Source organism: Octopus sinensis, linkage group LG5 (genome assembly GCF_006345805.1).
Source record: "Octopus sinensis linkage group LG5, ASM634580v1, whole genome shotgun sequence".
Lineage (NCBI taxonomy): Eukaryota > Metazoa > Mollusca > Cephalopoda > Octopoda > Octopodidae > Octopus > Octopus sinensis.
The window spans coordinates 38,632,344-38,657,489 of NC_043001.1; the positions used below are offsets into that span (position 1 = coordinate 38,632,344).

At 39.4% G+C, this 25,146-nt stretch overlaps 1 protein-coding gene across 1 annotated transcript in view; it reads right to left on the minus strand.

Moving 5' to 3' along the window:
• LOC115212114 overlaps positions 1 to 25,146 on the minus strand; it is a 556,559-nt gene that overhangs the window by 18,973 nt on the left and 512,440 nt on the right. Inside the window, exons 16-23 of the mRNA XM_029780954.2 lie at positions 25,036 to 25,077; positions 14,216 to 14,257; positions 13,324 to 13,374; positions 11,784 to 11,834; positions 10,586 to 10,612; positions 8,804 to 8,854; positions 7,912 to 7,938; positions 255 to 305 (exon numbers count right to left, since the gene is read on the minus strand). Of these exons, the coding sequence (XP_029636814.1) occupies positions 255 to 305; positions 7,912 to 7,938; positions 8,804 to 8,854; positions 10,586 to 10,612; positions 11,784 to 11,834; positions 13,324 to 13,374; positions 14,216 to 14,257; positions 25,036 to 25,077 (342 nt within the window). The remainder of the gene's footprint in view (positions 1 to 254; positions 306 to 7,911; positions 7,939 to 8,803; positions 8,855 to 10,585; positions 10,613 to 11,783; positions 11,835 to 13,323; positions 13,375 to 14,215; positions 14,258 to 25,035; positions 25,078 to 25,146) is intronic.

Genomic DNA, 25,146 nt, shown 5'->3' on the forward strand with positions numbered 1-25,146 from the left:
GGCTGGACTTTCATTAGTCTTTGGTACTATATAATGTTCCCTTACGTTCACTCTCTCCAAACCTGTCTATTATCTGTTATGGTAATTTCCAAAGTAGGATTTTATGTGTCACTTTGCGTTTTTTTAGTTGGGACCTTGCACCAGTCACTAATTTTGGTTTTAAACCCCAGCAGATTGTCTGTGTTATATATATCGGTTAATATCTCTTGAAGTTTATATAGTTTAATGAATGGACTGAATATAATTATGCTTACCATCAGTTTGCATACGTGGTTTGTTAACTTTAGCATAAAGTTCTTCCACATCTTTAAGGAATTAAAGAAAGATATGATGATTTAAATATAGTAATACTGTGCTGAAAGTATCAGAACTAATATTAATGAAAAACATTCACTCCCTCACATACATAAATATTCAAAGAAGTATAAGCAGGAACGTATGTATGTATTGTTTACACTGGGAACACCTTATGATATTTCTACCAGCTCATTTCCAGCATAAAGAGCACATTCATTTTCCTGATGGTATCTGAGTCCAGTCTTTCTTCCTATATTTTGCTAGATTAAATTTAATGCCCTTCAAATACAGATTTTACTATCATGTTTGGAATTTCTATCTGACCCAGTTTTTCTACAGATTCTGATATAAAAGCAGAATCATCAGCATACATGTGTTTTGAAAGTTATCTATCTAAAATACATCTTATATAGCTTGGAGGCCTAAAGAAACAGGAAAGGCTGAGCACTGAGTTTTGAAAACCCCCATATGCACACTTAATTCATTGCTATCACTCACCTTGCTCACAGTGATTCTGCACAAGGCTTGTATGGCTCACACAACCAATTCATCAAAATCCAGTTTCCTTAGCAACTACCAGATCAGATTGTGAATGGCTCAGCCAAAGGATTTGTCCCTTTCTCCAAATTCACAAATGCTTGGTATAGGAGCTTACTCCTAGCTAAGTACTTCTTTGTAGTTATTTCATTTGGAATATGATCTCAATGATACAGCTTCTTGGCATATCCAAGTTAACCCTATTCTTAATCAACTTTCTAATAACCCATGGATATTCCAAATTTTTATATATTTAGTCTCAAGAGACCAGCTACTTTCCCTATCTTTACATTGTTCAATTGTGCTGTTATAACGCTGTTAGTTAGTTAGTTAGTTAATTTGGCTCAAAAGCAAATAGCAAGGCCATGTAGGGGGACATAGAGTTAAGTACAGGGTGGTGTTCATGTAAAGAGTTCAGGCCACTTGAGGTCAAGGGAGGCTTTGAACAAAGCGGTCGTCGGCATCTTCACCATCTCGTCTGGCAGCTTGTTCCATGGATCCGCAACCCGGACGGAGAAAGCTCCTCTCCTTCGATTGAGATGAAATCGTTGCAGGTAGAGCTTATCGGAATGACCCCGCAGCCGACGCTCTGGGGCAGGAGTGAAGAACAGCTCTTTCGAGAGGTTACACTTTCCACTTATGATGTTGTGGGCGAGAATGAGATCACCACGGCGGCGGCGTTTTTCTAGAGAATAAAGGTCGAGCGTCCTCAGCCTTTCTTCATAGGACAAATTTTTGAGACCATGAACCATGCGGGTAGCCAGCTTCTGGACTCTTTTGAGATGCTGTATGTCTTTGAGGAGATAAGGAGAAGATGCTTGAATCCCGTACTCCAATATGGGTCTCACCAGCGTGACATAGAGTGGTAGGAATATGGCTGCTGTGAGCATTCCGAATGACCGTCGAATCAAGAACAGAATTCCGCGTGCTTTGTTGGCAGCATGGACGCACTGGGCCGAAGGCGAAAATGAGGAATCCACCAAGATACCCAGGTCCTTTACCTGATCAGTCCTCTCCAGCAGCAGACGACCCGGCTCGAAATCAAGTTGCGTTGCAGGAGGAGAGCCAATAGGCAGATGACAGCACTTTGACACGTTCAGACACAGGTCCCATTCGTTAGACCACCTCCAAATTTGGTGGAGGCATCGACGAAGATCCTCTATATCACCGCGAGGAGCGACCAGTTTGATATCATCGGCAAATAGAAGGGTGTGTTGCATGAGGTCGTCGGGCAAGTCATTTATGAAGACTAAGAACAATAAGGGCCCAAGCACTGAACCTTGAGGCACGCCACTGCTCGCACTGAAGACGTCGGACCGCGAACCATTAACTTGGACTTGGAAGGAGCGATCTGAGAGGAAGGCACCAACCCATCGTACAATATCCGGATGGAAACTATATGCTTGAAGCTTGACAAGTAATAGGCGGTGGTTTACCGAGTCAAAAGCTTTGGCAAAGTCCAATAAAACGATGTCAACAGCATCACTATCATCGAGGATGCGCATCACCAATTCTTCCATTACCAGTAAGTTGGTCAAGCATGATCTCTTCGGCACGAAGCCGTGTTGGGAATCAGAGATAGAGGCTGTGTTTTGGAGGTGGAGCATCATACTTTTCTTAAGGATGGTTTCGAACATCTTGCTGATTATTGATGTAAGGGAAACCAGTCGGTAGTTAAGCGGGTCTTCGCGGCTCCCTTTCTTGAAAATTGGGCAGATTATCGCTGTTCTCCAGTCTGCAGGTATAACACCCGTCGCCAATGACATATTGAATAGATGTGTTAAGGGCTCGCAGATGACCGGAGCCAATGCTTTGATAACCCGTGGGTGTATGCCGTCAGGGCCATGACCCTTGTTGACATCGAGGCCTTGAATAACACGTTTGACTTCGTCCCGCGTGATGACCAATTGAAGCATTGGAGGTACCGATCTATCAAATGGAGGGGGTTCACGACCATCATCTTGTTTGAAAATAGTTGAAAAAGCCTCGGCAAATAATTGACTCTGTTGATAAGGGTCCTCAATCGATACGCCTGTTGAGTCTACCAACGTTGCAATCTGGTTGTTCAAGCGGGAATTCCATTGGACATGGGCAAAGAAGGTTTTTGGATTGCTACTGGCATTTGCCGCGATTTTGTAGTCATAACTGAAGCGTTCTTCCTTTTCAATTTTCACGGCTCGGTCTCGTTGAGTTTTGTACACCTCAAAAGCTGCAGTCGAATCCAGATTTTTGAATTCAGCCCAAGCAATATCTCTGAGTCGAAGTTCTCGTTTAACCTTCTTTGTCACCCAGGGCTTGTGTTTCTTCTTCATGGGAAGCCCAACGGGAACTGCCTGGTCAGTCAACCAGATTACATATGCTTTGAGGGATGACCATAGTTCGTCAACTGAGGACAACGTCATCAGGGATCGCCAGTCCAGAAGCGCGGAAGCCTCGGTTAGAATTTCAAGATTAATTGCAGAGAAGACTCCACGTGGCAGCGAAGTAGTCGTGGGCGTAGAAAAAGTTGTGTGCATGATGAACTTCAGGACCGCATGATCACTCTTGGCAAGAGGGGCGCACACAGATACGTCTGACACTGATCTTGGATAGCGGGAGAATACCAGATCCAGCATAGATGGCTGCTGCCCAGACCGATGCCTTGTCGGATATTCAACATGTTGCGATAGAAAACAATCTTCAGCCATGCCAAGAAGGGCCTGGTCGAACCGGGAAGATGTTGTACAAACTGATGCGGGCCAATCAATCGTGGGAGCGTTGAAGTCTCCTAGTATCAAACAGTCATGCGAAGCTGAAACGAATCTTATCGCTTCGAGTAAATGAGCATCATCCTGGGGGTCGGCAAGAGGTGGCCTGTAAACAGCTAACACGGGCAGGCAAAACTCGGATAGGTTCAGCTTGCAATAGACGGCATCGAATTTTGTTGTAGGTTGAGCATTAGTGGGTAGAATACCGCTGGACGGTTTGTGATCAGATTTAACATACACAGCAACACCTCCAACTCGCCTTTTTTCTCTGTCACATCTGAAGAGGACGTAGCCCTGTAGGTGGATTTCTGAGTCCTTTACTGCTGGAGTCAGCCAAGTCTCGGTGATAGCTATCACATCAGGGGAGTCACGTATGGCCAGTGTAAATAGTTCGCTGAAGTTTGGAAATAAGGAGCACGAGTTGGTATAGACGATGCTGAGCTGTGAAGTTTGAGGGGCGGGAGTTGGGGAACAAGCAGAATAAGGGGTATCAGAGATAGCATCGTTGACGGGGGTATCTACTTCACTTCGATTTGCCCTCAATTCACTTTCCCTGTCAGCACTACAGCATGCGACCAGAGGTAGGACTTGATTATTTGTCCGTCTTGGATGCGTAAACCCTTCTCTCCCATCTGTTTTGTCATCTTTAGTTCGGATATTAGGTTTCTCCAGCGAATTCTCTCTCTCAGTGAGTATTCCTCGCGAAAACCCATATTGGGGTCCTCCCAGACATGCGTCTGAGCTCTGTTCAGAAAGGTTGAAGCCTCCTGATCGGAAGAAAAGATTACCCTTATTGGGCATGGTCTAGTATCTGAGGTTGAGTTCGCTTGGAATCTTCCTAGCCGAGCGACCTTATGGATACTGACATTTTCGTTGACAGAGAACAATTCTCCAACTAAAATGGAAACAAAATTAATGTCTTCTTTTAGGCGGTTTATGCCTGTATCACAGGTGGATTCAGCTTTACCATAAATTATTGCTGATCTTGAGTGGGCAAAATGTTCTCTACTATGAGCTGCGGTATTCGATTCTTCGTTGGATGATTTCGAAAGGGTGGTTTCATAGCCATCAGACTTATGTCGGCCTGTGGGGTCGATCGGAATGGGTTTAGTGGTCATAACTTTCCTGCCTGGTTTGGAACTGCACTGCCTCTTCTTCGGTTTGGGGGAGCACCACTCCCCAGATGAACTCACATCGAGATCGTTCAGAATTGGTTGAGCAATGGCATTAATGGGAAGGACAAGTGAGGGAGAATCCAAACAGATTTTATCGTGATCAGGTTTCATAGCTAAATCTGCCCCACTGGAGTTTTGACTACGTTTCTTCTTTTGGGGAGAACAACGGTCTTCAGGTGGGTTTGAGTCTACACTCCTCAAATTAGGTTGGGGAACCTCCGGGACCGAAAAGGCAGATGAGGAAGAATCCGCACAGGAACGATCATGTGCAGAAACGACCGCCGGTTCCTTCGCCTTCTTTGGCCGCTTCGATTTTGTTCCCTTCGGTTTGGATGTCTCCAGGGAAGAAATCAAGGGTGGCTCTGCATCAATAGGAGACTGTTTATTCAGTAAAAGAGCAACAACAGACTTTAGGTGCTCGACCTCTTGTTTGAGCAACAGCAACTGCTCGTTGAGCTGACTATTGGTAGGACCATCATCTTGATGAGAAGCCCTTCTTGCAGATCTCAGTTTCGATCTGTAGGTAGCTGACATGATAGATGGTTGACCAAAAACAATCTTCTATGGGCTCTAGGACAAATCTGAGTTAAATCAGGAACAAAAAACAGCTGCAATCCTTGTAGGAGTAGGCAACAGCAGACAAAATCTGAGAGAGTTTGGGCTGAGCCGAATCACAATCCAAGATTGAAAGCAGACGGTGAAACGAGTCGGGAACCCTTCCTAATTGTCTGAAGCAGCTTTAGGATAAGGGATAGTAGGTCCAACTTTAGAATATTGATATGCATGTAAAATGTTCCACACGATTAAATATCATTTGACGTGCCATTTAGTACTTCAATAATTGCGTCTGCGCATGTAAAACTGGAATGCTGGTAGCTCTTCTGCTTCTATTTGGAATAAACTTACTCTCTTTACTTTTGGCATTAGTAAGACTGAGGAAGACATTGTTATTCTATACATCTATCCAGTGTCTCTTCTCTCTTGCAAACAGTCAGTCAATTTGGATGGACTTGCATGACTGATCCTCATCTTGCACAATATATGCCAACTTTTGTTATTTTGTCTTTCCTTGTGCTATGTATAGCCAACGTTTAGCTTCTCTTTAGTTGTTTGTTATTTTCCCCATTGCCTTCTTTCTACAAGTCTTTCACTTGTTATGATGCTACCTATAATATTGTCTCAGTGTGTGCCACCTTGCACCATTACTTATCTAATCTACAGAGTTCAGTACATAGTGCCATAAATACTGCAGATAATCTTCTGGTATAATCTGTCTTAGATATATAATTTTTGTCATATATATTGTCATATATGTTAGTTAATACCTCTTGAACTCTTGTTAGTTATATTAATGAACTGAACATAATCATGTTTATCAGCAGGCTTCTTCCTACTTGTATTGTCTTTAAGATAAAAATTATACACTAAATTAAAGAGTTAAAAAAATAAATGACATATGACTATAGATAATATTCAAAATATATTTATGAAGCATTGAAAGTATCAGAACAAATATCAATGTGAAACATTCACTCCTTCATACACAAATATACTCAGTGCTGTATATGTAGGAAATAGGAAAGTTACATTATTTCCCCCATTTAGCTCAGATTATCATTACCAAATTAAAACAAAACAAACAATGAAAAATATTGAGTGGGATAATGAAGTACAATTAAGGATTAATAAACGTAAAAATTGTTGATATACATTCCAAAATCTATACGAGTAAATTTTATATATAATGCAAAATGCACATTTATAAACTTTTGTTTTATGTAGGTTATATTACACTGTTGTCCCTAGTCAAAGAAAAATTGATCAATATTTGCTAACTCTTTGCTTAATTCATTTTGTCATCATTAGTCAGCATTTTGTCATCATCAGCATCATCATTGATCAACTACTGTTGATGCCCTGCAAAGGTTTGTCAAGTGATCATGATTAAAATCAGTTCCTCTTTGCAATCACAGCACACCTTGGCTTCATCCACATCATAATTCTCCCATATCATCTCATTTTGGTGTAGTTTCTGAGGTTGGACCTTCAAGTCTTTGGTACTATATAAAGCTCCCTTACCTCCACTCTTTGACTAAAAGGCAGTGTACCAGCATGGCTGCAGTCAAACGAATGCAACAAGTAAAAGGATAATTATTCAACAGAGTCATTAGTATTAATTTCCAAGGTTTGTTGTTGAGAATACCTCTTTCATAGTTTGGAGGCCTAAATAAGCAGGAAGGTTGAGCACTGAGATCTGATAAACCCCATATGCACACTAAATCCATTGTTATTACTCACCTTGCCCATAATGATTCTGCACAAGGCTTGTATGGCTCACACAACCTATTCATATATGTCCTGTTTCCTTAGCATCTACCAGGTTAGATACTAAATGACTAAGTCAAAGGGTTTGTTCCTTTCTCCAAATTCACAAATGCTTGGTATTGGAGCTTACTCAAAGCTAAGTACCTCTTGTATATATTTCATTTGGAATATGAGCTCAATGATACAGCTTCTTGTCATATCCAGATTGATACTATACTTAATCAACTTTCCAATAACCCATGGATATTCTAAACCTCTAAATATCTAGTCTCAAGAGAGCAGCTACATTTCCTACCTTTTCATTCTTTAATTGCACTGTCATGAAACTGTAAAACTGGAATGCTGTTAGACCTTCTACTTCTACTAGGAATAAATTCAGTCTTTACTTTGGTATCAGTAAGACTGAGGAAGCCATTGTTAATCTATATATTTATAGAGTGCCTCTTCTCTCTTGCAGACTGTCAGCCAATTTGGATGGACTTGCATGTTTGATCCTCATCTTGCATAATACATGCAAACTTCTGCTTTTTTTGCCCTTCCCTTTGCTATGTATAGCCACAATTTAGCTTCTCTAGTAGTTTGATATTTTCCTTATTGCCTCCTTTCTACAAGTCTTTCACTTGTTATGGTGCTACCTATAATATTATCTCAGTGTGGGCCACCTTGCACCAGCCACTTATCTAATCTATAGAGTTCAGCATGTGGTTCAGTAAAGGTTGCAGATTTTCTTCTGTTATAATCATAGAAACATAATTTTTGTCATATATGTTAGTTAAAACCTCCCAAACTCTTGTTAGTTATATTAATGAACTGAACATAATCATGCTTACCAGCAGGTTTCTTCTTACTTGTATTGTCTTTAGGATAAAGATTGACCACAAATTAAAAAAAATGATGACATGATTATAGATAACATTTAAAATATATTTGGGATGTATTCAAAGTATCAGAACAAATATTAATGAAAAATATTCACTCTCTCATACACATATACATTCAAAGTTGTATAAGCAGGGATTAGTAATATCATATCATTTTCCTCATTTAGCTCAGATTATCATTACCAAATGAACAGAAAAAAACCAACGAATAAAAAAAACATTAAATGATATAATGAAGTAAAATTAAAGATTAATAAAGGTAAAAATTGTTAACACACATGAAAAATCTATAAATTTACATGTAATGCAAAATACACATTTGTAAATTTTGTTTTATGTAGGTTATATAACACTGTGCTTTGTATTCAAAGGAAAATTGGCCTAAATATTTGCTAACTCTTTGCTTAATTTATCTTATCATCATTATCATTGATCAACCACTGTTGATGCTAACATGGATTTGTCCAGCGATCATAATTAGAATCAGTTCCTCTTTGCTATCACAACACACTTTGGCTTGATCCACAGATCATAATTCTCTCTTATCAACTCAATTTGGTGTAGTTTCTGAGGCTGGGCCTTCAAGTCTTTGGTACTATATAAAGCTCCCTTACTTTCACTCTGTCCAAACCTGTCTCTTATATTTTCTGGTAATTTCCAAAGTAGTATTTTATATGTTACTTTGTGCTTTTTATTTGGGACCTTGCACCAGCCACTGATTTGTACTTTCCACCTCAGCAGGTTGTCCCATAAGAACACAAATTTTCTCTGTTATATGTATCAACTAAACTGCTTGAAGTTTATATAGTTTCCTTAATGTACTGAATATAATTATGCTTACCATAGGTTTCCTTGTTTGGTTTATTGACTTTAGCATAAAGGTCATTCATATCTTTAGGGAATTAAAGAAAGATTTTATTTAAAATATATTAATGCTGTGATGAAAGTATCAGAACCATTCACTCCCTCACATACATAAAGGTATAAAGAAGAACAAGAAGGAATTTTTGTATGCATTATTTAGACTGAGAACACTTGTTGAGATTTCTACCAGCTCATTTCCTGCATACAAAACACATTCTTTTTCCTGATGATATCTGAGTTCAGTCTTTCTTCATATATAGTAAAACATTTGTTTTTACTAGATTCAATTGAAAATCTTTTAAATGCAGATTTTGCTATCATGTTTGGAATATCTATCTGACCTTAGGCGCAGGCATGGCTGTGTAGTAAGAAGGTTGCTTCTCAATCACATGTTTCTGGGCTCAGTTTCACTGTGTGGCATCAGGCAAGTGTCCTCTATTATATCTTCGAGCTGACCAAAGCCTTGTGTGTGGATTTGGTAGACAGAAACTGAGAGATGTCTGTCGTATATATATATATATATATATAGTGTGATTGTGCCTGTGTTTGACCCCCATCGTCGCTTGACAACTGATGTTGGTGTGTTTATGTTCCTACAACTTAATGGTTTGGCAAAAGTGACTGACAATAAGTAATAGGATTACAAACAATACGTCCTGGGGCCAATTTCTTTGACTAAAATGCTGTGTACCAGCATGGTCACAGTTAAAGGACTGAAACAAGTAAAAGAATAAGTGTTCGACAGATTTTGTTATCAGAGCTACATCATCAGCATACAGGTGTTTCCAAGGTTAGTTGTTGAGAATACCTCTTCCATAATTTGGAGGCCTAAATAAGCAAGAAGGCTGAGCACTGGCATATGATAAACCCCATATGCGCATTAAATTCGTTGCTATTACTCACCTTGCCCATAATCATTCTGCATATGGCATGTATGGCTCACACAACCTATTCATGTAAGTCCAGTTTCCTTAGAATCTACCAGGTTAGATACTGAATGACTAAGTCAAAGGGTTTGTCCCATTCTCCAAATTCAAAAAGGCTTGGTATAGGGGCTTACTCAAAGCTAAGTACCTCTTGTAGTTATTTTATTTGGGATATAAGCTCAGTGATACAGTTTCTTGGCATATCCAGGTTGATCCTATTCATAATCAACATTCCAATAACCCATGGATATTCTAAACCTCTAAATATCTAGTCTCAAGAGAGCAGCTACATTTCCTACCTTTTCATTCTTTAATTGCACTGTCATGAAACTGTAAAACTGGAATGCTGTTAGACCTTCTACTTCTACTAGGAATAAATTCAGTCTTTACTTTGGTATCAGTAAGACTGAGGAAGCCATTGTTAATCTATATATTTATAGAGTGTCTCTTCTCTCTTGCAGACTGTCAGTCAATTTGGATGGACTTGCATGTTTGATCCTTATCTTGCATAATACATGCAAACTTCTGCTTTTTTTGCCCTTCCCTTTGCTATGTATAGCCACAATTTGGCTTCTCTAGTTGTTTGATATTTTCCTTAATGCCTCCTTTCTACAAGTCTTTCACTTGTTATGGTGCTACCTATAATATTGTCTCAGTGTGTGTCACCTTGCACCAGCCACTTATCTAATCTATAGAGTTCAGCATATGGTTCAGTAAAGGTTGTTATAATCTACTGTTATAATCATAGAAACATAATTTTTGTCATATATGTTAGTTAAAACCTCTCAAACTCTTGTTAGTTATATTAATGAACTGAACATAATCATGCTTACCAGCAGGTTTCTTCTTACTTGTATTGTCTTTAGGATAAAGATTGACCACAAATTTAAAAAATGATGACATGATTATAGATAACATTTAAAATATATTGAGGATATATTCAAAGTATCAGAACAAATATTAATGAAAAACATTCACTCTCTCATACACATATACATTCAAAGTTGTATAAGCAGGGATTAGTAATATAATATTATTTTCTTCATTTAGCTCAGATTATCATTACCAAATTAACAGAAAAAAAACAATAGAATAAAAGACATTGAGTGGTATAGTGAAGTACAACTGAAGATTAATAAAGGTAAAAATTGTTCATACACATGAAAATCTATGTTTACATGTAATGCAAAATACACATTTGTAAACTTTTGTTTTATGTAGGTTATATAACACTGTGCTTTGTATTCAAAGGAAAATTGGCCTAAATATTTGCTAACTCTTTGCTTAATTTATCTTATCATCATTCTCATTGATCAACCACTGTCAATGCTAGCATAGGTTTGTCCAGCGATCATAATTAAAACCAGTTTATCTTTGCTATCACAACACACCTTGGCTTGATCCACATATCATAATACTCTCATATCATCTCATTTCGGTGAGGCTGGACCATCAAGTCTTTGGTACTATATAAAGCTCCCTTACCTCCACTCTCTGACTAAAGTCAAATGAATGCAACAAGTAAAAGAATAATTGTTCAACAGAGTCATTAGTATTAGTTTCCAAGGTGAGTTGTTGAGAATACCTCTTTCATACTTTAGTGGCCTAAATAAGCAGGAAGGCTGAGCACTGAGTCCTGAAAAATTCCATATGCATACTAAATTCATTGCTATTTGCTGACCTTACCCACAATGATTCTGCACAAGGCTTGTATGGCTCACACAACCTATTCGTGTAAGTCCAGTTTCCTTAGCATCTACCTGGTCAGATACTGAATGACTAAGTCAAAGAGTTTGTTCTTTTCTCTAAATTCACCATTTCCAAACCTTATCTGTCTCTTATCTGTTATGGTAATTTCCAAAGTAGTATTTTATGTGTTACTGTGTTTTTTTATTTGGGACCTTGCATCAACCATTGATTTGTACTTTCAACCTCAGCAGATTGTCTCATATTTTCTCTGTTATATGTATCAGTTAATATCTCTTGAAGTTTATATAGTTTTATGAATGGACTGAATATAATTATGCTTACCATCAGTTTGCATACGTGGTTTGTTGACTTTAGCGTAAAGGTCTTCCACATCTTTAAGGAATTAAAGAAAGATATGATTTAAATATAGTAATGTTGTGCTGAAAGTATCAGAGCTAATATTAATGAGAAACATTCACTCCCTCACATACATAAATATTCAAAGAAGTATAAGCAGAAATTTCTGTATGCATTGTTTAGATTGGTAACACTCAGCCCATTTCCTGCATACAGAGCACATTCATTTTCTTGATGGGGTCTGCTCAGTCTTTCTTCCTACATGGTAAAACATTTGTTTTTACTAGATTCAAGATAAAATCTTTTAAGTGCAGATTTTCCTATCATTTTTGGAATTTCTATCTGACCCAATTGTTCTACAAATTCTGATATAAAAGCTAAGCCATCAGCATACAAGTGTTTCCAAGTTTATTTGTCTTAAATACATCTTTTATAGCTTGGAAGCCTATATAAACAGGAAAGGCTGAACACGGAGTCCTGATAAACCCCCATATGCACACTAAATTCATTGCTATTGCTTAACTTGCTCACACTGATTCTGCACATGGCTTCTATGGATCACACAACTTATCCATTTAAGTCCATTTTCCTTGGCATCTACCAGATCAGATAGTGAATGACTCAGTCAAAAGGTTAGTCCCATTCTCTAAATTCACAAATGCTTAGTATAGGAACTTACTACTAGCTAAGTACTTCATTGGAATATGATCTCAATGATAGAGCTTGGCACAAAACCAAACAGTATCTCATCCAGGTTAATCCTTTTCTTAAATAATTTTTAAATGACCCATGGATTTTCTAAATCTCTCAGAAGCTACTCTCAAGAGATGAACTAACTTCCCTAAATTTGATTGTTTAATTGCTCCACGTGTTGTAATACTGTGAAATTAGATAGCTGGAACCTCTGCTGCTTCTACTTGGAGTCAATTCACTCTCTTCTATTGTCATCAGAAAGACTGTGTAAATTATTAAATTTCTATACATCTACCCAGTGTCTCTTCTCTCTTGCAGACTGTCTGTCAATTTGGATGGCCTAACATGTTATTAAGGATTAATATAGAAAACATGGAAGATATATTTGAAATCTCCAAGAGATAGATGTAATGCAATATGTAGATTAAATTTTTTTGTTTATGTATTAGGTTATATTACGCTGTTATTTCTACTCAAACTGTGTAGTAGTAACTGTGTTCAGTCTTTCTTTGTATATAGTAAAACATTTTTGGTTGATTAAATTTTTGGCGTAGTTTCTAAGGTTGGTTCACCAAGTCTTTCGTACAACATAAAGCTCCCTTTCTTTCATTCTTTCCAAACCTGTCTCTTAGTGGTTATGTTAATTTCCAAAATAGTATTTCACATGTTACTTTTTGTTTTGTATTTGGGACCTTGAACCAGCCATTGATCTTGGCTTTAGAGCTCAGTAGATTGTCCCATAAAAGCACAAGTATTCTTTATGATATGTGTCAGTTAATACCTCTTGAAGATTATGAAGTTTTATGAATGGACTGAATATAATTAGGCTTACCATCAGCTTGCTTGCTTGGTTTATTGACTTTGGCATAAAGTTCATTCACATCTTTAAAGAATTAAAGAAAGATATTATTTAAAATATATTAATGCTGTGCCAGAACTAATATTAATGAGAAACATTAACTCTCTCACATAAATAAAGGTACAAAGTAGTATAAGTAAGAATTATCAAATTCACTTAATTTTTATCTGTTTACTTCAGGGTATCATTGAGTGGTGTAAAGTACAATTAAAGGATTAACAAAGATAGAAAATAGTGAAAATATATTTGAAAATCTGCAAGAGGCAAAGTTTATATTTGTAACACAAAATGCATATTTATAAAGTTTTGTTTAAGAATATTCATATGTAGGTTATTACACTGTTTTCTCTACTGAAAGGAAACTAGGCCCAAATATTCGCTGACATGTTGCTTAATTTATGTTGTCATTATTGTCATCATAACCATCATTCATCCACTTTCCATGCTAGTATGGGTTGGTCAAGCCATCATAGTTAAAATCAATTCCTTTTTGCTATCACAACACACCTTGGCTTAGACTATTGATCATTATTCTCTCATATCATTTCATTTTGGTGTAGTTTCTGAGACTGGCCCTTCAAGTCTTCTCTAGTACTACATAAAACACCCTTACTTTCATTTTATCCAATCGTGTCTCTTAGCTATTATGGGAATTTCTGAGTAGTACTTTGCCACTTGTCACTTATGCTTAGTTGGGTCCCTGCACTAACCACTAACCTGAGCTTTAGACCTTAGCAGGCTATCTCATAAAGGCACAGTTTCTATCTTAAAAGTGTGTATATTCTCTTCCCAACTGTCTAGTGTCAGTTAAAACTTCCCTAAATGTATGTACTTATATTAATGAATTGAATATAATTATGCTTACCATTAGTTTTCTTTCCTGGTTTATTGACTTTAGCATTCATATCTTTAAGGAATTAAAAAAAAAAGAACATACAATTATAGATAATATTTAAATATATTGTGCTGCAAGTATCAGGACTAATGTTAATGAGAAATATTCACTTCCTCAAACACATAATTGAACAAACTAGTATGAGTTAGCAATATTACACCATTTTTGCTTTTTCATTTGGAAACTACATTAATACAGTTGAGTGTCTGCAAGAGCTAAAGTTTATTATGTACATGAATGTAAAATTCACATTGTCAAAGCTACAATATAGGTTACTAAATTGTATACTCTAATCAATGCAAGAATGAACCAAAATGTTTGCAAAATCTTTGTACATTGTATACTCTACTAGAAGGAAAGTAACCAAAATGCTTGCAGATTTCTAGCTTAATGACTGCCTCCTCCTCCTCCCCTTCTTCTTCTTCTTTGCCACTGCCATCACCAGCATCACCAATATTGTTACTTTTCATTTGATTTCTATGCCGACAAGGGTTGGTTGAGAAGTCTTGTTTAAAAAAAAAAGTGACTGTTCAGGATCAGATCCACCTAGGCTTGGTCCCTTGACCATAACTCTTGCATATGTTATCATGTTTATGTGGTTTCTCAGACTGGATTACATTCATAACATCAACCATTGCAAAATGTGTGTACAAAGTGCATTTTTTCCCATGGCACCAGCACTAAAAAGGTTGTCATGTCCTTGACAAAACAGGACTAAAGTGTTCTCTCAATACTTCAATGCAAATCTACTAAACAGTTTACAGAGTTTTGGATATATTCTTTTATGCTAACAGAATTAGTAATTTAGTCACAGACATTTTACCCTATGATAAATTTGCGCATGCATCAAACACTTCACAAAATGCATTAAATGCACCAGCACTTGTGATGTTACCATATATCCAGATTTTCATTGCAATAGAAATAGGTGGCAAGGTTAGCTTGTAAAAGAGAGCACAACTGATCAACAGTCAAGATATTGATGAAAACAGAGGTTGAATGTCAATGAAAGATTGATCCAATGGAGAGGAAGTAATGGGAGACAGCTGACTTGATGGAGAGGTAGCAATGGTGGGCAGCTTCAGAGAACAAATGAAAAGTGCATTGGATACCAAAAGATACGATGCTATCTTTTCCAACTCAAGCATCTTCATTTAGATAAGGGAGGAGTATGAAATGGATGTCAGAAGTAGAGAAGAGTACTGAATATACACAGATACAAAGCTTTACTTTCACTACATAAGTGACATGGAACAGTGACTACAAGAGATGAGATGGAGGGCAAGCATAACAATCTAGCAAGAGGGTCAGATGATTACTAAGCAGGCATGAATCTCCAGAGGCCCAGTAAAGGGGTCGGCATGTATCAACATTCTGTAAAGTGGTTGGTATTTGGAAGGATATCCAGCCATAGAAACCTAGCCAAAACAGACAATTGCAGCTTAGTGCAGCTCCTGCTTAACAGCTTTTGTCAAACTGTCCAACCTATTCCATCATGGAAAACAGACATTAGATGATAATGATGACATGCATATATACATATAGATGGAAGATGGCTTGAGTAATAATACCAAACTTAAGCTATCTTCCCACAATTCTACCCACACAACAACATATACTAACTGCAATACCATTTCCCAATCCAATACTGATATAGATTGTACTTCAGGTCTCCCTCACTAATAATGGACCAACAGAGCTCAGCCACCCCAGCAGTAAACTCCAACTACAGAGCAGAAAGGAAATCTTACAATTGTCAAGTTTCTCAACTATGCCTTCTTGGAGGCTTCTGTCTTTGTAAAAATGTAGTCTACAAATGCCATGTTATAACACCACACTCCCACCAAACAAGGGTATATATTGCTGACACAGTTGATTGCAAGTGCCGCTATCTTGCATACTTATATACACAACCTTAAATCTCAAAATATTCCATGTACCCTATCCTGGTCCATGATAAGTGAGGCTTCCCCAAATAATGCAAAATACAGTATGCGCAAATTATGTTTAAGAAAATTGCTAACCATCCTTTCTCTTCACAACACATTATTTAATAAATTCTCTGATGTAATTTTGTCTTGTAAATACAGGTACATCTTTTATTAAATCTATGTAATCTCAACTATTAGTATCCATACTCAAAATTAACCGTGAACTAAGGCATAGTCATCCTAGCAACCTACTACATAATAAGGACTACCCCCACAATTTCTCAAACCTTTCCAAATTCTTCTAAACCACTACCTACTTCCCTCATAACTTCTCCACCCTCCTAAATAGCTTCTTATTTCTTCCCCTTACCAAAAGTAATTAACTCCTTTGGATACTAACCAACCAACTTCTACCCTCTCCCTATTCACATCCCTCTATTCAATTTCATACACCTCTGCATATCATGGCAATCCCCCTCCAATACTGACCCAATTACTTTGTCCTACTAACAACTGCTATATTGACCATCGATTCACCTCCCACCCTATCTTCTCTCACATCTCTCCATACCTTAGCCATCTCCCTCTGCTATTGAACCAGTCAACTTTATTTCTCTCAAATAATGGCCATTTCCTTTCTCACTATCTCAACCATTAATTGTATAGCCTTCTTACAAAGTAACATAAAGGACTACCATTTACATACTACCTAAATCACCCTCCCCTCTTCCTCTTACTTTCCATCTCTACTACTATAACTCCCTACAAGCCTCCTTATTAATGCCTAATCATTGAAATTTATTTTCTCCTCTCACTATTCTCTATCTGAATACCTCTCCAATTCCCTCCTCTAATACACTTAATCTCCACAAAATCATTCCATCTTTGAGCTTATTTCTGTCAACACCTCAAATGTAAGATCTGTTCCCTGAAGATGGAGGCTCATCTCATTCGACAATCAATCTACAAACATTATTTTGGATCCCCGATCCCCCAGAAACAGCTGTTGGATTTGTAATACTTGATATCATTTCTATTCTGTGAAAATCAAACCGTTTTGTATATGTATTTTAATATACTTTGTACATTGACCCACCTAACTTACTTATCCTTACATTTAGTTCTATATATATATATATATATATATATATATATATATATATATATAATTATAACAATAAGGGTTTTGCAACAAGTTACTTGACCACATACTGAAAATTTTAGAAACAACGCTTGGTCGGAAATATAGGGGGCAAGTTTTCCTCTCATTTCTAGATTTATCGGAATATTATGTTGATGAAAGAAATGAGTCTAATCCAGAAACGTACGTCCATAATTAACCGAAGACTGTTTGATCTCATTATTTTTCTTCTTTTTTTTGCCATATGTGAGTTACAAATATTGTTGTCTGTGGAGACATATTTTTGTAGAAAAAGGAAATAGTAGTCCTTTGGCTGCTATTTCTAAAATTTTTGGTATGTGGTCAAGCAACTTGTTGCAAAACCCTTATTGTTATAATTATATAAGTTTTTACCGAATACGGTCCTTTTCCATACCGAAATACTACTAGATGAAATTTGTTGATTTTATTAAATTAATTATCTTTCACCCTATATCTGTAATAAATATATATACATATATATATATATATATATATATATATATATATATATATATATATATATATATATATATGTGTGTATATTTAAAGGGCTAAAGAACCACTATGTGGTCAGCCATATATGTATATATATATATATATATACATACATCTATATATCATTATCATCATCATCATTGTTGTTGTTGTTTAACATCTGCTTTCCATGCTGGCATGGGTTGGATGGTTTGATTGAGGGCGGGCAAGACAGAAGGCTGCACCAGGCACCAATCTGATCTGGCAATGTTTCTACAGCTGGATGCCCTTCCTAACGCTAACCACTCTGAGAGTGTAGTGAGTGCCTTTTACATGCCTCTGGCATGAGGGCTATTCAGGCAGTACAGGCATTAGCCACACTCAAATGGTACTTTTTACATGCCACCAACATGGGGACTAGTCAGGTGGCACTGGCAACGACCATGCTTGAATGGTGCTTTTTACAAGCCACCTGGATGGGACCAGTGAACCAGCACTGGCATTAATCACGTTTGAATGGTGCTTTTTACGTGCCACTGGCACAGGTGCCAATTAGTTGCTAATGTCATTGGCCTTGAGAACGACTTTACTTGCCTCAACAGGTTTTTGCAAGCACAGTTTAATGCCCAATGATTGAAGGGTGCTCTTAAATGGGCTGGTTATGCTGCACTGGCATAGGCCACGGTTATGGTCTCACTTGGCTTGTTAGGTCTTCTCAAGGTCTCGGTCACTTGTCATCACCTTGGTGAAGCTCAACGCTTGAAGGTCATGCTTCACCACCTCATCCCAGGTCTTCTTGGGTCTACCTCTTCCACAGGTTCCCTCTACTGCAAGGGTGTGGCACTTTTTCACACCTGCATGGATCCCAGTCATGTGGTGCTGTCATCGAATTTGATTTCAATTTCACTTGCCTCAACAGATCTTCGCAAGCAGAGTTTAGTGTCCAATGAAGGATAGGTATGCATAAGTGGGCTGGTTACACCACTGGCATAGGCCATGGGTTATGGTCTCACAGCACATTTCCAAAAGCCTTGATCGCTAGTCATTGCCTCGGTGAGGCCTAATGTTCGAAGGTCATGCTTCCTGGGTCTACCACATCCACAGGTTCCCTCAACTGCTAGGGTGTGACACTTTTTCACACTGCTATCCTCATCCATTCTCACCACATGACCATACTAGTGCAGTCATCTCTCTAGCACACCACATCTGATGCTTCTTAGGTCCAACTTTTCTCTCAAGGTACTTATACTCTGTCGAGTACGAACACTGACATTATACGTCCAGCAGAGCATAGTGGCTTCATTCCTCTAGTTCTGATAGTGACTCAGCAATTAGAGCAAGGTCATTAGCATAGAGGAGCTCCTAGGGGCATCCTGTCTTGAATTCCTCTGTAATTACCTGGAGGACTATGATAAATAGGAGGGAGTTGAGGACTGAATCTTGGTGGACCTCTACCTCTACCCAGAATTCTTCACTATACTCATTACCAAACCCCACCTTACTGACAGCATCTCAGAACATGGCTTGCACAGCTCTCACTAACCATTCATATATCCCTAGTTTCCTCATTGACCACCAGATAAGGGATCGGGGGACCCTGTCAAAAGCTTTCTCCATGTCAACGAAAGCCAGGTACAGAGGTTTATCTTTGGCTAGGTATTTCTCCTGCAGCTGTCTTACCAGAAATATAGCTTCAGTGGTGCTTTTCCCTGGCATGAACCCAAACTGCATCTCATCTAAACTGACTCTCTCCCTAATTAGTTGGGCTATGACCCTCTCTGTGACCTTCATCACCTGATCCAGCAGTTTGATACCCCTGTAGTTATTTCTATCTAAATCATCACCTTTACCTTTGTAGCAGTTGACCATGGTGAGGAAGCAAGGTCTAGAATCAAAGGGCCTTAGGGTTAACCTAGCAAAGACCAAAGTCTTAGTAAGTAGGAAGGCTGTCAAATCACAACCTCCTTCAGGTAGATGGCCTTGCTCGATCTGTAGAAAAGGCGTGGGTAGAAACTCCACATGATGTACCCAGTGTAAGCTATGGACACACAAAAGGTGCAGCAATATCAAAGGAAGTTTAACTGGGACAATAGTTTTTGTGTGTGGCTGATGCACTGGGGCAATAAACACTGGAGATGTACAGAAAACAGATTCCATCACATTCCAGGGGAAGAAACTAGAAGTAGTTAATAGCTTCTGGTACCTAGGCAACAAAGTCTGTAGTGGGGCTGATTGCTCTGAAAGTGTAGCGACTAGAGTAAGAATAGCCTGGGCAAAGTTCAGAGAACTCCTACCTCTGCTGGCAACTAAGGGCCTCTCGCTGAGGGTAAAAGGTAGACTGTATGATGCATGTGTGCGAACTGCCATGCTACACAGTAGTGAAACATGGGCCATGAATGCTGAGGACATGTGTAGGCCTGAAAGAAATGAAGATAGTATGATCTGCTGGATGTGTAATAATAATAATAATAATAATAATAATAATAATTGTGTACAGTGCACAGGTGCACTACAACTCATCTAAAGTGTATATATAATCAGGTGTAGTTTCGGCGGATTTTGGAAAGCATGAGGGCCTTAAAAGATGCAGTGTCATGGCAGTCAACAACTGACGCAGGCAGTTTATTCCATGCTTCAGCAACTCTGAGCGTGAAAAAATGTTTCCGAAAGTCATGGGAGCTGTATTGTTTTCTGACTTTGTAGGCATGTCCACGTGTGTTAGACACATGGAGATCAAAAAGGTGTTCAGTGTTGTTGTTGGTGAGGTGGTTGATAACTTTGTGGGTGTTTACCAAGTCCGTCGCCAAACGCCGGAGCTTCAGTGAATCCATGCCCAGGGAAACAAGGCGCTCAGAATATGGTAGGTGTCTGATGGAGGGTATGCGTTTGGTTGCACGTCTCTGGACAGATTCCAGGAGGTCAATGTTCTGTGCAAGATAGGGGTTCCAAACTGATGATGCGAATTCCAAGTGTGGTCGTACCATAGCTGTATACAGTTTTAAATAGATGGCTGGAGAGCGGCTAACAAAAGACCTGCTGAGTGATGCCAAGACACCCTCGGCCTTCCTGACAATCTTAGAGATATGCTTTGACCAACGCAAATCACTGCTGACAGTGATGCCTAGGTCACGCTCGCAAGAGGATTTCTTGATATCAGTGTTGTGGAGGGAGTAAGTGAACGCAGGGTTTTTTCTCCCAAAATGCATGGTGGTACACTTGTCCACAGCCAGTTTCAGTTGCCAGTCTGTGATCCATTGCTGCATTGTGTCAGTATGCATACACAACAGTGTGTAAGCGCCCTGAGAGAAAAGTTGGGCATAAGAAGCATCAAATGTGGTGTGCAAGAGAAGTAACTGCGCTGGTATGGCCATGTATTATGTATGAATGAAGACAGCTGTGTGAGGAAGTACCACTCCATAACTGTAGAAGGAACTGGTGGAAGAGGTTGATCCAGGAAGACAAGAGGTGGTGAAGTGTGACCTTTGAACATTGGGCCTCACAAAGGAAATGACAGAAGACAGGGACATCTGGAGCTGTGCAGTGATTGAGAAGACCCGGTAACTAAAGTGAGATCACAGCCATGCACATCTAGCCTTGTTAAGAATACTCCTGATACGTCAGGCGACATGATATGCTTGAGAAAACCTGTTGAGTCAAGTAAAATCAATATCGTAGCTGGGGCTGGTGCTCCTTGACTGGCTCCCATGGCGGTGATACGTAAAAATCACCAACTGAACATGGCTGATACCAGTACCCTCAGACTGGCTCCCATGCTGGTGGCATGTAAAAAGCACCATCTGAACATGATCGATACCAGGTCTGCCTCACTGGCTCCTGTGCCAGTGTCACATAAAAAGCATCAACTGATCATGACCGATGTCAGTACCCACTGACTGGCTACTGTGCCAGTGGTATGTAAAAAGCACCAGCTGAATGTGATTGTTGCCAGGCCCACCTTATTGGCTCTTGTACTGGTGGCACATAAAAAGCATTCACTAGATTCTTGGAGTCGTTGGTATTAGGAAGGGTATCCACCTGTAGAAATTCTGCCGGACCAGATTGGAACAGCTGGTTCTCTAGACCTCTGTCATACTCTCCAACCCATGCTAGCAAGGAAAATGGACGTTAATCGATGATGATGATATAGATATACCTATATATATACATTTTATATATATATATATATATATATATCTATAACCTAGTCACCCGTATAGTCAACCAGGTGATACACGAAGGAGTCATACCCAATGACTGGTGCAGCAGCATACTAGTCAACTGCTACAAAGGTAAAGGTGATGCCCTAGATACAAATAATTACAGAGGTATCAAGCTGTTGGATCAAGTAATGAAGGTTACGGAGAGGGTCATAGCCCAACTAATTAGAGAGAGAGTTAGTTTAGATGAGATGCAGTTTGGGTTCGTGCCAGGGAAAAGTACCACTGATGCTATATTCCTGGTAAGGCAGCTGCAGGAGAAATACCTAGCCAAAGATAAGCTCCTGTACCTGGCTTTCGTTGACATGGAGAAAGCTTTTGATAGGGTCCCCCGATCCCTTATCTGGTGGTCAATGAGGAAACTAGGGATAGATGAATGGCTGGTGAGGACTGTGCAAGCCATGTACAGAGATGCCGTAAGTAAGGTTAGGGTTGGCAACATGTACACAGAAGAATTCAAATAGAGGTTGGGGTCCACCAGGGTTCAGTACTCAGCCCCCTCCTATTTATCATAGTACTCCAGGCAATTACGGAGGAATTCAAGACAGGCTGTCCCTGGGAGCTCCTCTACGCTGACGACCTTGCTCTTATTGCTGAGTCACTATCAGAACTGGAGGAGAAGTTCCAGGTGTGGAAGGAGGGTTTAGAATCAAGGGGCCTTAGAGTCAACCTAGCTAAAACCAAAGTACTAATAAGTAGAAAGGTAGACAATCCACAAATATCTTCAGGAAGATGGCCCTGCTCGATCTGTAGAAAAGGTGTAGGTAGAAACTCTATAAGATGTACCCAGTGTAAGCTATGGACACATAAGAGGTGCAGCAATGTCAAAGGTAGGCTAACTGGGAAGATAGTTTTTGTATGTGGCAGATGCTCGGGAGCATTAACCTCCGAAAATCTGCAGAAAACAACTTCCGTCACTTTCCAGGGGGAAAAACTAGAAGTAGTTGATAGCTTCCGTTATCTAGGTGACCAAGTCAGTAGTGGGGGTGGGTGCGCTGAAAGTGTAACTGCTAGAATAAGAATAGCCTGGGCAAAGTTTAGGGAGCTCTTACCTCTGCTGGTGACTAAAGGCCTCTCGCTCAGAGTAAAAGGCAGACTGTATGATGCGTGTGTACGAACAGCCATGCTACATGGCAGCGAAACATGGACCGTGACTGCTGAGGACATGCGTAAGCTCGTGAGGAATGAAGCCAGTATGCTCCGATGGATGTGTAATGTCAGTGTACATACTCGACAGAGCGTTAGCACCTTGAGAGAAATGTTGTACCTAAGAAACATCAGTTGTGGTGTGCAAGAGAGACGATTGCGCTGGTATGGTCATGTGGCGAGAATGGATGAAGATAGGTGTGTGAGAAAGTGCCAATCCCTAGCAGTTGAGGGAACCCGTGGAAGAGGTAGACCCAGGAAAACCTGGGACGAGGTGGTGAAGCACGACCATCGAACTTTAGGCCTCACTGAGGACAATGACCGGTTGAGGCAAGCGAAGTCGATATAGAACCTCATCCGACGACAGACACCCATGCCAACCCCCCATGCTTGCGAAGGACATGTTGGGGAGCGAAATCGAAATCGAAATCGAAACCGAATTGAACCAGCCAGGATCCCTGGCCTGGTGGTACGTAAAAAGCACTATCCGACTCGTGGCCATGGCACGTAAAATACTCCAATGCGACCGTACGACAGGCACCCATGCCAACCCCCCTTTGCTTGTGAAGACATGTTGGGGCAAGCGAAATCGAAATCGAATTGAACCAGCCAGGATCCCTGGTCTGGTGGTACGTAAAAAGCACTATCCGACTCGTGGCCGTGGCACGTAAAATACTCCAATGCGACCGTACGACAGGCACCCTTGCCAACCCCCTTTGCTTGTGAAGACATGTTGGGGAAATCGAAATCGAATTGAACCAGCCAGGATCCCTGGTCTGGTGGTACGTAAAAAGCACTATCCGACTCGTGGCCGATGCCAGCACCGCCTCGACTGGCTTCTGTGCCGGTGGCACATAAAATACACCAATCTGACCGTGGCCGTTGCCAGCCCCGCCTGGCACCTGTGCAGGTGGCACGTAAAAAGCACCCACTACACTCACGGAGTGGTTGGCGTTAGGAAGGGCATCCAGCTGTAGAAACATTGCCAAATTAGACTGGAGCCTGGTGCAGCCTTCTGGCTTCCCAGAACCCCGGTCGAACCGTCCAACCCATGCTAGCATGGAGAACGGACGTTAAACGACGATGATGATGATATACATATATGTATACACACACACACACACACATATATATATATAGGGAGATGTACTTGCATAGCAAGTGATTTGATCTGAGATTGTGTGCTGGAATGAAAACAATTGCAGTGTGGAAGGTGTTTGTAAGCCATTTAAGAAACACACAAAAGCCATTCGATTCACTTCAACATTTAAGTTTAATTTGTCAAAATATTTTCGTCGCTATAAGACCGCAACCTGTTCACTGACAAAAATCCGTGCTGCATCACGTATATATATATATATATATATATATATATATATGCATATAGGTATATACATACACAAAACCATGTTGATATTTTGGTTCATTGACTGACAAGGAAAACTCAGCTGCAAATATTCCTTGTGTTGTGCCTTTGTCTATATTTCCTGTCCTTTAAGTTTTTATCTAGCTTTCCATTTGCTCTACTTTTGTCTAACTTTTTCTCCTAGTTGTGTTCTGTCTGTACAATCCTTGATATATATATATATATATATATATAATTTAATAAAGGCAGTATATGATCTTATGTGCTATTATCAGTTACATGTGCTGAGAGCATGCCAAACAGTATTTTATAGCATGTCTGGTGTCCCAACACAATCATCAGACACTGACGATTGTGCCGGGACACCTCACTGTGCATGCCACATGTACTGCCACCTGTTGGTGTGCCGCAGAACAAGTGAGGAAACATTTTGCTACCACCTTGGTATGTAAAGCAATAAAAAGTATAAAGATATTTGTTTGAATTATACTTACTGTTAGGTTTCTGTGTAACATTAACATAAATATCTTCCGTATCTAAGAGATGAAATAAAAATGAATTTATTTATTAGCTGCAACTGTTTCTCAGGTAAAATGAGTAGGAAA